General features: G+C 50.0%; 1 protein-coding gene across 2 annotated transcripts in view; it reads right to left on the reverse strand.

Annotated features, from left to right (window-relative positions):
- FHIP2B (FHF complex subunit HOOK interacting protein 2B) overlaps positions 1-15,303 on the reverse strand; it is a 53,195-nt gene that overhangs the window by 22,654 nt on the left and 15,238 nt on the right. Inside the window, exons 5-10 of one of the 2 annotated variants that reach the window (XM_056571081.1) lie at positions 14,141-14,263; positions 7,537-7,656; positions 6,214-6,416; positions 6,019-6,130; positions 5,864-5,940; positions 4,781-4,970 (exon numbers count right to left, since the gene is read on the reverse strand). In XM_056571081.1, the coding sequence (XP_056427056.1) occupies positions 4,781-4,970; positions 5,864-5,940; positions 6,019-6,130; positions 6,214-6,416; positions 7,537-7,656; positions 14,141-14,263 (825 nt within the window). The remainder of the gene's footprint in view (positions 1-4,780; positions 4,971-5,863; positions 5,941-6,018; positions 6,131-6,213; positions 6,417-7,536; positions 7,657-14,140; positions 14,264-15,303) is intronic. The other variant, XM_056571082.1, reaches the window with a different exon arrangement.

The raw sequence follows: 15,303 nt of genomic DNA on the forward strand, positions 1-15,303 counted from the left end.
ACCACGTCCCTGACCCAGGGGTCCTGAATGTGCGTGATCCAAACGTCTCGAAAGAGCAAGAGGCGACCTCCCACCCGAGAAAAAGCTACGGGTGGGGGCGTCCCTTCATGCAGAAGTGGGTTTACGGTTGCTCGATTTGGCCGCAAAACGTCCGGAACGGTTGGTGTCCGACTTCCAAGAAGGACGCGTCTTGAAAAAGGGGACCTTCTTGTCACGTGAAGGCGCCTGGCCGGACCCTTAAGAGGGGCCAGACATCCGAAAGGACCGAAAGGAAGAAGACTTTCTGCAGAAATAAATACTAGACTTGTTTTGAGGTAATAAGGAGCTCTTGCCACCTCTCGCCTCAGAGATAATCTCATCCAGGCGCTTGCCGAAATGTCGGGAACCGGTAAAAGGAATCTCGGTGAGAGACCTCTTAGAAGCAGCATCCGCGTTCCATGTTTTAAGCCAAATGGAACGACGGAGGGCCTCTAGATTACCGGTGGCAAAGGCAGCGCAGCGAGCTGAGTGCAAGGAAGCTTTGGAACATTGGAGGGCCAGAGCAGACAGTTCTTCCGGGGGAGATCCCGAAAGAATGCCCTGACGGAGTTGGGAATGCCAAACCGAAAGGGCCTTAGACACCCAGGTGGAGGCAAAGGCAGGAAGCAGGGAGGCACCCGCTGCTTCAATAGCATACTTCGCTAAGGATTCAACCTTTTTGTCTGCCGGATCCTTGAAAGCAGCTGCATCCGCCAGAGGCAAAGTAGTAGCTTTAGAGAGGCGGGAAACCGGAGGATCCACCGCCGGAGAGGATGTCAATTTGGAGACAAGGTCCTTGGCGAAAGGATATTGCGCTTGAACTTTCTTCAGTACCTGAAACTTCTTCTCAGGGGGCTTCCAGGCAGATTCTAGAATGGCATCAAATTCAGCATGAGAGCTGAACACTTTGGGTGCCGGTCGGGGACGATGAAAGGATACTTCTGGAACTGCGTCCGAAGTTCCTGGGTCCTCTATGTTAAAGGGGGCTCTTATGGCCATAACCAATGAGTTCACCGTGTCCACTGAGTCCGAACGGTCCTCTGAGTCAGATGCCGAATTGGAAACCTCGTCCTCCAGCTCTCCAGGAGAGTGCGAACGAGTGGAGGTGGCCCTAGAAGAGGGAGACTCCGACCTGATACGTGGCTTAGGAGAGCCAGAGCGGTGACCCCGGGAACGTCCTCTGGAAGAGTGACGCGTGTGGCCTGAAGAAGCGGCTGGGCGAGACCTGCGAGAGGAAATGCCCGTGTCTACCAGAAGACTCAGGGGATGAGTCAGAGGAGACACCCCTATTACGCTTATGTGAAGCGTAGGGAGAAGGGGAACGGGACCTTCTAGAGGGCCGGTGAAGGGTAGCCCTCTCCAAGGCAGTCACCACAGAACGGGAGACCTGTGCCAAGTCGGATATAGACTGGGAGAGGGAGGAAACCCAGGCTGGAGGGGCGGCCGAACCCGTGTCTGAAGGAGCACCTGGGTTAGAAATATCAGGGGGGTCTCGGGGAGCAGTGGAGCAGGCAGAACAAGTGGGTTCAGCAGAACCTGGCATTTTTGCAGAGCAGTTTTTACAAGTGTAATGGTTAACTAATGTTCCCGATAGCTGCTTTGAGGGAGGAACAGTTCTGGGCACGGACATTGCTAAAAAATGAACAGTCTCACCCAAGTCTGTGTCCCAAGGCAGCTGCTATGAGGAGAACTCCGCACTGTGGCAGTGAGGAGAGAGAAGAGACACCGGCCAATAGGAAGAAGAGGCCGGGTCAGAGGCAAGGGCGCTATGATTGGCCCCTGCAAAGCCCCAAACGCACGCACGGCGCTGATTCGTGGCTATTTTGCGCTGCTGAAGCGCTTATGCGGCCTAGTGGGCGGAGCTAACGTCCGCCGGGCTACCGAAGAATTACAGCGGGACTTAGAAATGGCGCCCGCTCCAAACCCCGAGCGCACACGCCGCCTTAGTGAGCTCCTATGAGCCCGGGGAACGGAGCGGGCGCAGTGCCGTCGGCAGCCGCGGCTGCCGAAAGTGAAAGTAAAAAGGCGCACCTGCCCGCAGAGAGAAGCCTGCGGAGCATACAGTTACACACATTGTCAAAAAATAAGTGCCCCTTACTATGAAACACTGCCCCTTGCACAACTGCTCCCCCAATAATAAAAAACAATCCCCCTGCGGGGAAGAATAAGTATCCCACGGCCAGCCCCAGCTTAGTAATGACAGGTCCAAAAAACAGGGGTCTCCAGCTGTTGCAAGACCTAGGGAAAGAAATATACTCACCTATGCTGAAGAACTTACCTAAAGAAGTCTTCAGAATGTAGTCTTCAGTCAACATTTTCACCTGCAGCAAGCCAAGCTCATAGCGAGACGAACCGGGAGGTAGGGGACCCGGACCCATGAGGTAAAACCCCAAGCGCTGACCGTTGGAGAGAGGGGGTTAACAGTACATCCAAGATGCCTGCCACCTCTCGCAATGGGGAAACAGTGAACCGTAGTTCCTGAGTCCCCACCTGAAAACAGAAATAAAAAGGAATAAAGCACTAACACATTCCCTAAACCTAAAAAATAAAAAATATGAGACCTGGTCTGGAGAACACCAGACCAGTGTCCAGCTCCTTAAGACACTAAGCAAAGACTGAATTGCTCAGTGGCCTGGAGGCGGGTATATCCTGCTGGGAGGAGCCGACTTTTTGGTTACCATAGTGTCAAGCCTCCTAGAGACAGCAGCATATACCCAAGGTTGTGTGTCCCCCAATGGAGCCGATAGAGAAAACGTGGTGTGAATGCACCCTTACTCTTCATGTCTGACAGAAGGATGAAATGCATAATGGAACCTGTCATGTCATGACTTGACAGATCTGGTATTAACAGACGCCATGACAGTAGTGTATACAGAGCCTTATGTTAATAAAAGGCAGCTTGCACATTTTACTTACTTTTTAACAATATCACTCCCACATCACTTGCTATAAGAAAATGACTTGAAATGCTATGTAATATACACAACCCAATCTTTAAAAGGGGTGGAGAGAAGGGGGTTGGTGGCAGGCAGGAGTGCATTGGCTCCCCTGTCTGGCCACCTTATCTGTTTGTGGACATCATCACCGGCAGCTTCAGGCACAGTACAAGCTGTCTGTGACTGCGGAAGCTCAGACATGATACTGTGGGGTATAGGAGGTGATGGGAATAGCATAGACGAGTTTGTGTGGGACAGTAGTAGGGGAATGCACTTCAAGCCAGCATCTGTAACGTCTGCAGAGAGATGCTGGCCTGCCCATATTATTTAAAGGGGTACTCCGGTGGAAAACTTTTAGTTTTTTAAATGAACTGGAGCCAGAAAGTTAAACAGATTTGTAAATTACTTCTATTTAAAAACCTTAATCCTTTCAGTACTTATTGGCAGCTGTATGTTACAGAGGAAATTCTTTTCTTTTTTAATTTATTTTTGTCTTGTCCACAGTGCTCTCTGCTAACACCTCTGTCTGTGTCGGGAACTGTCCAGAGCAGTATAGGTTTGCAATGAGGATTTTCTCCTGCTCTGGACAGTTCCTGATATGGGCAGCAGGTGTCAGCAGAGAGCACTGTGGACAAGACAAGAAAAGAAATTCAAAAATAAAATACATTTTATACAGCTGCTAATAAGTACTGGAAGTACTTACATGAAAGCCGGAGGATCCCTACCTGCCTCTATGCTGTCCGATCGCCGAATGACTGCTCAGTGCCTGAGATCCAGGTATGAGCAGTCAAGCGGCAGAATCATCGATCACTGGTTTCCTATGAGAAACCACTGATCAATGTAAAAGATCAGTGTGTGCAGTGTTATAGCCCCTTATGGGAATCACCCCCCTTTGCCCATTAAAAAAAACAAAAAACTGTGTAAATAAAAATAAACGTGGTATCGCTGCGTGCGGTAATGTCCGAATTATAAAAATATATTGTTAATTAAACTGCACAGTCAATGGCGTACGCGCAAAAAAATTCCACAGTCCAAAACAGCTCATTTTTGGTCACTTTTTATATAATGAAAAAATGAATATCAATAAGTCCTACCAATCCAAAAAGGGTACCACTAAAAACTTCAGATCACGGCGCAAAAAATTTGCCCTCATACTGCCCCATACGCGGAAAAATAAAAAAGTTATAGGAGTCAGAAGATGACAATTTTAAACATATACATTTTCCTTCATGTAGTTATGATTTTTTCCAGAAGTACGACAAAATCAAACTACAGAATAAAGAGAAGGTGTCGATTTTACTGAAACATGTACCGTGTAGAAACGGAAGCCCCCAAAATTACAAAATGGTGTTTTTTTTTTTAATTTTGTCTCAAAATTATATTTTTTTCCGTTTTGCCGTAGATTTTTGGGTAAAATGAATGATGTCATTACAAAGTAGAATTGGTGGCGCAAAAAATAAGCCATCATATGGATTTTTAGGTGCAAAATTCAAAGAGTTATGAAGGTAAGGAGGAAAAAACGAAAATGCAAAAACGGAAAAACCCCGGGTCCTTAAGGGGTTAAATAACACCCCCCTTTTCAGGATGGAGCTGTACACCAAGCTCAAATAGCCAAGTGGGAAAACCCCTTAAAGAAACTATAGAAATCTTTGAATCTTTACATGGATATCATGCTCAACCTAATGAAATGCAAACAGCTTTGTATAGTTACAGATGTGTTTTTTCCCTGTAACGCTGTAGTGTACAGATGTATCATGCTGCATTTGTCATCTGATATATTTTGTTATAACTCTGCTATATTGGAAAGGTAGCATGGTAGTTGTTACCTCATCGGACAAGTGGTTACACCTCTGGATGAGCTGAGTCCGCAGTTGTGGCTCACTGGTGTTCCTCTTCTCTGGACCTCTGTCTACTCCCAGCAGGAAACTTAGAAGTCTATGGGTTAGCGCAGAAGGGTTCAGACGCTGGAGCACTGCAGAAAGAAGAGCGGTGCTTCGTAGAATGCGGAGCTCTGATCTGGAGAAAGCAAAATACACAGTCAGTATTAGCCTCTGTTCACATGTGTCCTGCAGGCTCCATCCACACACTTGATGGGAGAACTATTGCAGCTGTATCCTTCCTATCAAAATCACAGAGACCACAATGGAACCCGTGGACCCCATTAAAGGTCAATGGGGTCCATCAGGCAACACTTGTGTCCGTGTAAAATGGAACACAAAATTGGAATTACCCACGCAGAATTAAACACAGCACAACACTGCTATCTCAGTAACTACCGTATTTTTCGCCGTATAAGACGCACTTTTTCTTCCCCAAAACTGAGCGTGGATCCCGGGGAAGAAGACGTCCGGAGCGTCGGGGACACCACGGGGACGCGGCGACAGCAATGGAGCGACATCCAGGGCAGCGGTGATAGGTCCGGAGCGGCGGGGACACGTGAGTACTACCTCCTATACCTCCCCACGCCACTCTTGTCTTCCTTGCCGGATTGAGCAGCCCGAGATGGGAGCCGATATCTCAGTATCTGGACGGTGAGTGCAGGACGCCTGTTTCTCTTTGTTGCACTACCTCCTATACCAGTGGTCTTCAACCTGCGGACCTCCAGATGTTGCAAAACTACAACTCCCAGCATGCCCGGACAGCCAACGGCTGTCCGGGCATGCTGGGAGTTGTAGTTTTGCAACATCTGGAGGTCCGCAGGTTGAAGATCACTGTTGGGTGCAGAATCTTTTTTTTCTAGATTTTGCACCTTTAAAATAGGGTGCGTCTTATATGCCGGTGCGTCCTATAGGGCGAAAAATACGGTATCTGCTTTGTCACAGACATGCTTTCTCTCTAAACCTCTTTATGCTGCAGTGACATTATATCAAGAACACATTAAAAAAAAAAGTCCATTGATAGATACTAACACATGGAGAAGCTCTTCTTGGAGAATTCCTCTCAAGTAACGTTCTGCAATGGAATCTGCTATTGTCTCAGCGATCACCTATTGATAAACAACAATGATTACAACAAAGAAAACCGCAAAAGCATCATGTAAGCCGCACAGGTAGACAGGCCTCACCTCATGGGATTCCTTTAGGAGACAATTACAGTATTCAACCCAGCACAGAAATCTCCTTACAGCTGACACTTCAGGTGGCATGGCATTGTATTCTTCACTGCTGACCTCAGCCCTGCAAACAAAGGTTAGTAGTAAGCTTAGGAAACAAAGTGACTGGCAAGCATCAGCTCCTTTTATATAGCGTAGTGCTCTGACCTCCAGTCTGTACCATCTGCAGCAGTAATGTCACACGGGTGAGTGCTCAGAGGAATCTCATGGTGTAGCTCACATAGACGTTGTACCACTTGCTTGCTCAGGTCACTCTGTGCAATGAGACGTGCTCGACCTTCCTGTTGAGCTGCCCGCAGAACGCCAAGGAGCGCCTCCCTTGCGCGCACTGCCAGTCGGCCAGTCTGTGTCTATGGTTGTAGCGAGACAGGTTACTAGTAAAGTCCTCACATTATGCAGATTTTTTATTGTCTAACATGATTTATTACAATAGTTCTCTTCATTCTATCTTTTTCCTTCTCTTTAGTATGTCTGCAAAATATGCCATATACATTTTTATGACAGAGTGGGCAGTTAGCACTTCTGACGCTTCCATAGGCTAATCTGAAGCATTTTACTTATTTACTGCTTGAGAATACACTTGGCGAAGTAGATGAGTGGCCTTGTACTCCGCCCCTAGACATTTTATCCCCTATCCAAAACCGCTGGGGACCCCCGCAATCTACCTGCTGCACCCGGCATTCGTTTAGACCATCGGATGCAGTGCCAGAGGCTTGTGATGTCACGGCTACACCCCGCTCGTGACATCATGGCCACACCCCCTCAATGCAAGTCTATGCGAGAGGGCGTGACTGCCGTCACGCCCTCTCGCATAGACTTGCATTGAGGGGGCGTGGCCATGACGTCACGAGCAGGGCTTGACCGTGCCGTCATGAGCCTCCGTACCGCATCACCAGTCATCTGGCACAGAGTGAAGTTCGCTCCGTGTATCGGATGTCTGGGATGCCGCAGCCGAGATCCTTTGGACAGGGGATAAGATGTCTAGTTGCGGAACACCCCTTTAAGCATACCTGTCAATAAAAAAAACTCTTGACATGAAGCCTGGAGTGTTCTTATCCCAACCAATGACTAGAAAGAGCAGGAAGAGATGTGGAATTTAAAAAGCGCACACACCTTCTGGCTTATTCTAGTGATTGGTCAGGGTCTGAACACTCAGACCACGACCGATAAAAACGTTTAAAATGTCCCTATGACATATCTAAAGTTTTGTTTATGATCGTGCCCATTTAAAGTTGAAAACTAAGAAGCAATTTGTCAATACAGGCTTTAATAAACAACCAAACCAGGACAAAGTACGGTGCGTGTACAACATGATGGCTGTAGTCAAGTGGTAAGAACCTCTAAATATCACTAGAAAATTTATAAAATATAGAATAATTTATATAGTTACTTGTGTAGATGCCAATACTGAGCTGTAACAGCTATGACTGTGGAGGAATACCCAACTTTTATACATTTGCTTATGTTTACCTGGCACATACACAGTCTCAGCAAAGCTTTGAACAGGGACTGCTTAGGTTTGTGTTTGCTAGATCCTACTGCTTCTTCTTCCTCACCTTCAGCAGACAGGGCTGCATTCACATTCTTATTCTGTAATGTAAAAAGGAGATTTTTTCACACTTACCGTAAACTCTTTTTCTTGGAAGATCCATTGGGGGACACAGGAACCGTGGGTATATCTTGCTGCCACTAGGAGGCTGACACTAGGCATAACAAAAAAAGAAGTTGGCTCCTCCCAGCACGATATACCCCCCCTACTGACTCAGAGACACTCAGTTTTAGTCCCAAGGCAATAGGAGGAACCGAAAATTTTATACAGAGTCCGGAGGAGCCCAGTCAAAAACAAGTGAACCAACAGACTGACAGGCGACCGACCCTCAGGTAACAAACTAAAAACCAACAGGGTGGGAGCTGTGTCCCCCAATGGATCTTCCGAGAAAAAGATTTTACGGTAAGTGTAGTGTAAAAAATCTCCTTTTCTCGTTCAGCTCCATTGGGGGACACAGAAATCGTGGGACGTACCAAAGCAGTCCCCGGGGCGTTAAAAGCAAATCAACCCGGAATCAAGCGGACGGCAAAGCCACCGCTGCCTGCAAAACCTTACGCCCTAAACTGCCGTCGGCGGATGCAGGAGTGTGCACTTAGTAGAATTTGGTGAACGCGTGCACCGAAGACCAAGTGGCCGCCTTACACACCTGTAGGGCGGAAGCCCTGTTAAAGACCGCCCAATAGGCTTCCACAGAGCGAGTGGAGTGAGCCGTAACCCGGAAAGGGGGATTCTTCCCCTTAGAAAGATACGCCTCAGAAATGGCGGACTGGATCCACCTGGAGATGGTGGCCTTAGAAGCCGGCAAACCCTTACGTCGGCCCTCCGGGAGGACGAACAGCGAATCCGACCGTCAGAAGGAAGAGGTGGCCGAAAGGTAAGCCCGTAAAGCCCTGACCACATCTAGGTTGTGGAGAGAGCGCTCCTTAGGATGAGACAAAGCAGGGCAGAAGGAGGGAAGAACGATATCCTCGTTCAGATGAAAGGAAGAAACTACCTTTGGTTGAAAAGATGGTACTGGTCGGAGCACAGCCTTGTCCTGATGAAGAATCAGGAAGGGGGGTTGACAGGAGAGAGCTGCCAATTCCAACACCCGCCGGATTGAGGTCACGGCAACCAGGAAGGACACCTTCCAAGAAAGGAAACGAAGGGAGATTTCCTGGATAGGCTCGAAAGGAGCGGACTGCAAAGCGCTTAGGACCAAATTCAGGTCTTCAAGTCCCAAGAGGAAGTAGGAGACCTGTAAGGAGGAATCTCATGAGCTACCCCCTGAAGGAAGGTGCGAACAGAAGAGTTAGAAGCCAGAGGCCGCTGAAAAAGAATAGACAGCCAGCGCCGACACTTGACCCTTGAGAGAACTTAGAGCCAAACGCGTTTCAAGGCCCGACTGCAAAAACGCCAGGAGATTTGGCAGAGAAAAACAAACCGGAGAAAGAGAATGGGCCTCACACCACCGAAAATAGGCCCGCCAAGTCCTGTGATAAATCCTAGCCGAGGACTGTTTACGCGCCCTGAGCATGGTGCGAATAACCCTGGGAGAAAAACCACGGGCCTTCAACCGCCACGCCGTCAAACGTAGCGGCAGTGAATTGGGGTGACAAAGTGGGCCCTGAGAAAGAAGATCGAGGCGATCTGGCAGCCGAAAGGAAACATCCGCCACTCTGGGCAGAAGAGGAAGTGGCAGAAACAGATAGGGGAGAGTGAACCAAGACCAGGGAATGAAGAGAGCGTCCGCGGCCAGTGCCAGAGGATCTCGGGACTTTGCCACGAAGGCCAGAACCTTTCGGTTCAGGCAGGACGCAAAGAGGTCCACGTCCGGAATCCCCCAGCGATGGCAAATGGACTCGAACACCTCTGGGTGAAGAGACCACTCCCCGGCGTTGGGAGAGGAGCGACTTAGAAAGTCTGCTTCCCAGTTTTCCACCCCCGGGATGTGGATCGCTGATATGGGGGGAACCAGGCGCTCCACCCAGATCAAGATCTTGGACACCTCGGCCATAGCAGGGCAGCTGCGAGTGCCCCCTTGACGGTTGACATACGCCACAGCCGTGGCGTTGTCCGTCTGAATGCGGACCGGGCGGCCCCGGAGAAGTGACTCCCAGTGCCAGAGACAAAGGAAGGTGGACTGGATCTCCAAGACATTGATAGGAAGACGCCACCATTCTGCCCAGCACCGCCATGCAGGAGCAAATGGGTACTGGAGTTGGGCGTCTCAAGATACGGACACCGTACAGAAGAGCACTCCGCTTGTACGAAGGGAGAAAAACCCGGGCTCTCTCGGTATCGAACCAAAGGCCCAGAAAAGCCAGAGAGTGGGAGGAAGAAAGATTGGATTTCTCCTCGTTGATCACACAAAACTGGTCAGAGTCTGCAGAGTGATGTGAACTCTCCTCGTTCTGGACCAAGGACGGGGCCTTGATAAGCAGATCGTCCAGGTAAGGGAGGCCAGACACCCCTCGATAGCAGAGAATGGCAATGACAGCCGCCAGAACCTTGGTAAAGACCCTGGGGGCTGTGGCCAGGCCGAAGGGCAGAGCCACAAACTGAAAGTGACCCTCCGGAATGGCAAACCGCAGAAATCGCTGATGAGGAGGAAAAATCGGTATGTGTAGATATGCATCCCGAATGTCCACTGAAGACAGGAATTCGCCCTGATCCATGGATGCGACTCCATGCAATGATCCATGGATGCAACTCCATCCGGAAGTGGCAAAGTCGAAGGTGCCGATTGAGGAGTTTCAGGTCCAAAATCGGACGGACCGTTCCCTCATTCTTGGGAACAACGAATAGGTTTGAATAAAAAACCCTGAAACGATCCTGAGGAGGAACAGGCACAACGACACCTTGCTCCAGAAGAGTGCGAATGGCAGAGCGAAAACCTGCAGCCAGGGCAGAAGAACGAGGAGGCCGGGACAGAAAAAAAATGATCCCGGGTAAGAGAACCAAACTCGATCCGGTAACCGTCGGAAACGACGTCCTGAACCCAGGAATCCTGGACTTGTGCCAACCAGACATCCCAAAAGAGGGACAAGCGACTGCCCACCCGAGGGAGAGCTCCGGGTGGGGGCGCCCCTTCAGGTCGAGGTAGGTTTGAGAGTTCCCGACTTTGCGGGAAAACGGTTGGAACGGCCATCCTGCATCCAGGAGGGGCGAGGTCTGAAGGATGGGGCCTTCGTAGCTTGTGAGGAATCCGACCTGTCCTGGCGCCCTGTGTCCAGGGAGCAAAAGGACCGAAAGGGAGCCGTTTTGCGATGAGCATCAGAGCGGCGTGCCTTATTCTGGGGAAGCAAGGAACTCTTACCGCCCGTAGCTTCAGATATGATGTCGTCCAGCCTTTTTACGGCCGCCAGTAAAGGCCATTTCCATCAGAGATTTTTTGGAAGCCGCGTCAGCGTTTCAAGCTTTAAGCCACATAGAGCGGCGAATGGCGACTAGATTGCCGGACGCAAAGGCCGCACAGTGTGCTGACTCCAAGGAAGCTTGACATATATATAGTCACCCGCCTTAGAGATCTGGAGAGCAATATCCGCCAGATCATCTGGAGTGGCCCCGGAAAACACCCCTTGGCGGAGTTGAGAAGCCGAAACCGATAAGGCCGTTGAGACTCAAGTCGATGCAAAAGCCGGAAGCAGGGAGGACTCAACTGCCTCGAAGGCGTACTTCGCCAGATTTTCAACCCACTTGTCCGCGGGATGTTTGAAGGAAGCGGCATCCGCCAGCGGTAGGGTGGTGGATTTAGATAAACGGGAGACTGGGGGGTCCACCAACGGTGGGGCGGTCCATTTTAAGACAAGATCCTGAGAAAACGCACACATAGTCTTCAACCGTTTAGTGTCTTGGAAGCGCTTCTCCGGAAGCTTCCAAGCGGTCTCCAGAAGATCATCAAACTCCTTATGAGGATGGAAGACCTTGGGAGAGCAATGAGTACGTGTAAAGGAAACTCCAGGAGCAGGGTCCGGAATTCCAGGGTCCTGTAGATGAAAGGTGTCCCTGACAGCTGACACCAAGCTGTCCACCAAGTCCGACATGGATGATAGCTCCTCAGAATCCGAATGTGGATCCGTGTCCTAGTCCACCAGTTCTCCCGGAGACCGGGAACGAGCCGTGGAAGCACCGGATCTAGGGGACACGGATCTGGTAGGGCGGGCCGGTGATCGGGAACGGCTCCTAGAAGAGTGACCACTCTACCGAGGATGCCGCCTGGAAGGAGGGGACCTGGAGCCAAGCGGCGGGAAGACAGCTCAGGAGAGGAGTCTGAATAAATTACCCTGGGACATCTATGAGAGCGTCGGCGGTCCGAAGACGCTGAACTTGTCTCCCGAGGGGGATGTAAGGAGGACTGCTTTAAGGCTGTAGCCACCTCCCTGGAAACCTGCGCCAGATCAGAAATCATCTGGGAGAGAGAAGACACCCAAACCGGGACAGGGTCAGAGGTCACACGGTCCGGGGGGCTATCCTGGGTGGGGGGATTAGGGCGGGAGGAAGAGCAGGCAAAACAGATGGCTGAATGCGACCCCCCCCCCCCCCCCCACCACCAACCCGCCCGGAATTTTAACTTTACTCCCCGTGCAAGCATAGTAAATGGCCAAAGCGTAGACCGCCTACTGTGAGAAGGTTCTAAGCTGGGGGCGGACATTGCAAAATACAGAGAAGTCAGCTACCCAGAGACAGAAAGAAAATGGAACAAGCTCACCCAGGTTCCTGTGCCTTGAGGTCTCTGTAGTCTTGCTAGGAGCGCAGGGACAGCTTGTAGTACCAGGTTCAGGCTGTTGCAGCAGATATGGAGCAGCCAGAGAACGGAGAGGAGACCCACAGGAGCAGGGGGAGCCGTGGAGCAGAGTGCAGCAGTAGCTTGAGGGGGAGCAGTGCCGGACTCCGGAGCTGAGGCGCGTCACGTGATCCCCGAGTAAAAAGGGGAGTAGACAGAGGACCCCTGCAGCACGTGCAAGCAGAGGAGAGGCTGAACAAGCCCGCTGTGTGCGCGCTGTGCGGGGATTGGAGCGCATCTAAGCGCGAAAATGTGTGGGCGGAGTAACACGCGGCCGGACTTGGCAGAAGCCGCGGATTAGAGTTGCAGGCGGGCCCGGGCCGGACGCCCGCGAGACACCGCCGGCGTACGGAGATAGGGAAAAGCCGGCAGCGGTCCCCAGAGCAGTGGAGACGGCTGCCGGAAAAGTCCAAAGGCATGTGCAGTAGCGTGCGCATACTGTAAATGGGCCAGCTGGCGCAACAGCAGCAGGACCCAAACTGTGCCCCCTCCACACAGATCCCCAATAAAGGGTAGGCCAACAGTACCCATTCCCCAGATTAACCACTGAGAGGACCACAGAAAAGAGAGGGAGGGGGGGGATACTAACATACTCACCTAAGGATGTAGTATATTTACCTCTCTAGGAGTAGATGAAAGGTGTCCCTCTTCAACCAGTCTGGGTAAACTGCATCATACCAGGCTTCAATAAGCGGTGCGAGCAGAGGCAATAGGTGACCCGGACCCAAGGTACAACCTGGTGCTGGTTGGTGGCGAGGAAGGGTTAACGGACCATACTTTATGGACCGTGCCCTTCAGTCGCATGTGGGGGGGATCAGGAAGCGCCATGCTCCTGTCACCCCAACCTAGAAAAAAAAAAAAAGGAGAGAAAATTCTAAACTCTAAAAACTAGAAAATAATAAAAATAGACCAGGTCTGGAGATAACCAGACCTGCGTCTGCCTCCTAGGGCACTAAGCTAAAAACTGAATGTCTCTGAGTCAGTAGGTGGGGTATATCCTGCTGGGAGGAGCCAACTTCTTTTTCTGTTATGCCTAGTGTCAGCCTCCTAGTGGCAGCAAGATATACCCACGGTTCCTGTGTCCCCCAATGGAGCTGAACGAGAAACAAACAACAGAGACCAATTCACCGTACTGCAAATTCATCATCAATACAGGGATGTTCTATAGTTAATTTGGAAGCAGGATTAACTCCTGCAGACAGACTTATGGCATGGCCCATCTGCTGGAAGCCACGTAAAAGGGTTTCCCTTAGATTAAACGTTACCCTTATCCTATAACTAGCTGATTAGTGGGGGGCTGACTGCTGGGACCTCACTGATTACAAGAATGGAGGTCAACTGTCTCCTAAATGAATGAGTTATCAGTGGACTTGCTTGGCCCCTACTCCATTCACTGTCTAAAACATATTTCTGAATGTAGCCAGGTTTAGTGCTCTGCAATGTTCTGAAGTCCTTTAGAGAAAGAATGGAGCGATGATTGAGCAAGCGAGCAGCTGATCCTTAACTCAAGAGACAATTGACCTTTATTCTCATTATCAGGAAGGGTCCCAGCGGTTAATAGATTAAATATTTTCATTATTAAATAAATAAATATAGTAAAATGATAGGAAATATTAATTCAAAAATATACAGGGATGATTATCCTACCTGTACAGAGAATTAAACCTAAAGTGAAGGGAGGGAGATGCATTTAAAGAGAAGATGAGGCCAGATGTGGCTTGTAGATGTAACACTAGGTATGTGTCTGGGCATGTGAATACCTCTAGGACATGGCAGAGGAGTGATGGGTCCTTCTCTAGTTTGGTGCAGATAGAAATCAGGAATTGCAACTCCTCCTTATGTGCTGTGACCCCAACAGTATCTCCACCAAGGGCGATCAGCTTCTGTAAGCAAAAGACAAGTTATATAGATCTGCAGAAAACCTGGAAAACCTGGAAAACCTGGAAGGAGTTATTATAAGTATCAATAGTCAATAATATAAACATTAATAGGCTACTCATAGGCTGGGTTCACATCACATTTTAGGCAATATGGGACCGCATATGGCTGGGGGGAGCTAAAACCAGGCGCTCCAGTATCCCTGCCGTATGCGGTCCGTATGTAATGTATTTCAATGAGCCGACCGGAGTGTAAAACGCCGACTATGGTCGGCTCATTTTTGCCCCGTATGCGGTTTTCCCACCGGACTTAAAACCGTAGTCTATGGAGTGCTAGCGGTCACAGCTAGCACTGCATTAATGTCATTTGCAGGCTGTATTGGGACTTGATGCTTTAAAGCGCAACTGTCATGAGTTTTTAGCCCCCCAGACTACTATAATGTTGTCACAGATGTCCATAATGTGAGTGTAACCATACCTTTATCGCTTTTCCTCCTTCTATTATAACTTATAAAATACATTTATCCAGCGGTCAGGCACAGTCGGATAGGCGTGGCTTGGGGTTTGCAAAGCCCCGCCGCCGCCACGCCTATCCTCTCCTCTCAGCGCTGGGATTGCTGTGTAGTAAGACGCAGCGCATCCACAACACATGCGCCCCTCCTGACATGCGCACCACTGCCCTGCATTGACAGAGCTCCCGCTCGTTCTCGCTCGCTGCCTATGCGCTCACTGCGCAGGTGCAGTACTAGAGGAAGGGAGGGGCGCATGCGCTGTCTTACTACACAGTGATCCCAGCGCTGAAAGGAGAGGATAGGCGTGGCGGCGGCGGGGCTTTGCGAACCCTAAGCCACGCCTACCTGACTGTGCCTGATCGCTGGATAAATGTATTTTATAAGTTATAAAAGAAGGAGGAAAAGCGATAAAGGTATGGTTACACTCACGTTATGGACATCTGTAACAACATTATAGTAGTCTGGGGGGCTAAAAACTCATGACAATTGAGCTTTAAGCAATGGCAAGTCCAGGTGCAGCCTGCAAGTAGAATT

Source organism: Hyla sarda, chromosome 4, assembly GCF_029499605.1.
Source record: "Hyla sarda isolate aHylSar1 chromosome 4, aHylSar1.hap1, whole genome shotgun sequence".
In the NCBI taxonomy this organism is placed as follows: domain Eukaryota; kingdom Metazoa; phylum Chordata; class Amphibia; order Anura; family Hylidae; genus Hyla; species Hyla sarda.